At 33.2% G+C, this 1,935-nt stretch overlaps 1 protein-coding gene across 1 annotated transcript; it reads right to left on the minus strand.

Moving 5' to 3' along the window:
• Positions 1–480: 480 nt before the first annotated feature.
• Positions 481–1,650, minus strand: TENT5D (terminal nucleotidyltransferase 5D). The gene has a single exon (XM_012455724.1). It carries the CDS (start codon positions 1,648–1,650, stop codon positions 481–483), a length of 1,170 nt encoding a protein of 389 aa, XP_012311147.1.
• Positions 1,651–1,935: the final 285 nt, after the last annotated feature.

Raw genomic sequence — 1,935 nt, forward strand, 5'->3', positions numbered from 1 at the left:
AGTACTGAAAATTTCAACGATGGCATATTCGATATAAAAAAAAGAACTAAATGTAACAAAGGAACTGATTAAATATAAAAAACTTGGTACTTCACTGTACATCTGAATTTTAAAACATGAATCTGTTTTTCATATTTTAGTCAAAGATGCAGGCATGTCTAATGTATTTGTTACAGTAAATTTGAAAGTCATAAGTAGTCAGAAAATTTAAAAATAATTTCAAGAGGAAAACAATATTTGAAAGTTATTACAGTGAATAACATTTGAAAACCATTTAAAGTGGCTGGTTTACAGATACTGTATTTATTATGATGGCTTAATTGATCAAAAATAGTTGGTAACTGCTATTCTATCTAATTAACTGAAAATAATTGGCAACTGTACAAAAATAAGAATAGACTGCAATTTTACATAAATTTGGAAACTTGCTTTTAAGAAGTGTTTAATTAAAGCAAATTTCTGTTGTTGCATGTATGTTTTTTAAGCCATACCATTTGACCCATGAAAGTTCAGTGGGTGGTATGGCTGGAAGAAAATGAGTGGTGGCCCAGATGTTACATAAATAGGGTATACTGCCTCAGCTGCAAAGTATGGAATAGGCTGATAAAAGCAAGTTACTTTTTCTGTACTGGGTAGAAAATTCTGTTCACCAAGTACTTTTAAAGCCATCATAGTAATCAGGTTAAGAGTCCGTCTTTTTTCATTACCCATGAGGCAAACAGTGCTTTCATTCACAACTCCATGCAAGGTCATAAGGTAGTCATACTTGCTCTTTTCTTCACCTATAAAATGGTTGTGAAGATATGATTCAATTTTCTTTTGCTGTTCTAATTCATCAGGAAAATCAATAAAGAATCTAGAGCACATGTAACGCTCCAGGTTTTTCATTTCAATTATACAAACTGGCTTAAAATCATGAACCAACAAGTTGCAGTACTTCAAAAGGCCACCACCTCTAATTTCTTCAGGTTTTCTGGTAGATATAAGCTTGTATTGCAAATGTCTCATTGCTTCCTGGAAATCTCCATACATGCTTTCAGTTGTCACAGCAGGACAGCACTCTTTGGTTAGCTTGGCATTTTTGTCACTGTAGAAGTCTAACATGGGATCCAAAAGAATTTGAAAGGAATCTACACTAAATTCAAATTGGCGTTTGAGTGAACTCACAAATTTCAGTTCTAAATTCTTCCCAGTGTTATTTGAAAGGGAAATAAGACTCCAACGATCATGCTCATTGCAGACCTTGACCAACTTCTGTACATAAGCCTCTTGCATGATATATGAGGTTATCTTTTCTTTTTGTACACCTTTTGGTAAAAAGTCCAGTAGACAACCTAGAACTGCATCCTTAACAATGTGAAATTCTTGGTAACTGGAAAGCTCAACACGAAAAATAAAGTCCAGATCCTTATACCTGATTCCATTATGGCGTGCAAGTATGTAACTTGCTATGGAACCATTCAATCTGGTATCTTTAACAATAATTCCTTGCTCTATGAGTTGATCTTTCACAACATGAATGATATCTTTTGGTTTTACCTCCAATGTGGGGAAATTCCCCCTTCCATGAATTGGAATTACTTCATCTAACACTTGATCCAGTGTTATAACTTGATCCCAAGTTAGATTGCTGAATCTAATTTCAGACATTGTGAAGATAGTCGATCACCTAGACTGTAAGCAAAACATTAGGAGGAAATATGTTAGTACCTTAAAACCAATGCTAAAGCATATGAAAAAGTTAAAAATAGACTTACCCTCGACATAAATCATGATAATACTAGGAAGGAAATTACCAATGTATTTAATCATGTTTAAATCTAAAAGTGAAATAAAAGCCACAATTATTATGTCAAAGATGTTAGATACATTGATGAATGCAAACAGATTTCTCAGGAATTTGCTGGAGTTGTAATTACTGTTGATATAAATTGT

Source organism: Aotus nancymaae, unplaced genomic scaffold (assembly GCF_030222135.1).
Source record: "Aotus nancymaae isolate 86718 unplaced genomic scaffold, 86718_ANA_hifiasm-v0.15.2.pri h1tg000004l, whole genome shotgun sequence".
Lineage (NCBI taxonomy): Eukaryota > Metazoa > Chordata > Mammalia > Primates > Aotidae > Aotus > Aotus nancymaae.

Coding starts and splice junctions, on each gene's coding strand:
- TENT5D (XM_012455724.1), bottom strand. CDS start 1,650: ATGTCTGAAATTAGATTCAGCAATCTAACTTGGGATCAAGTTATAACA.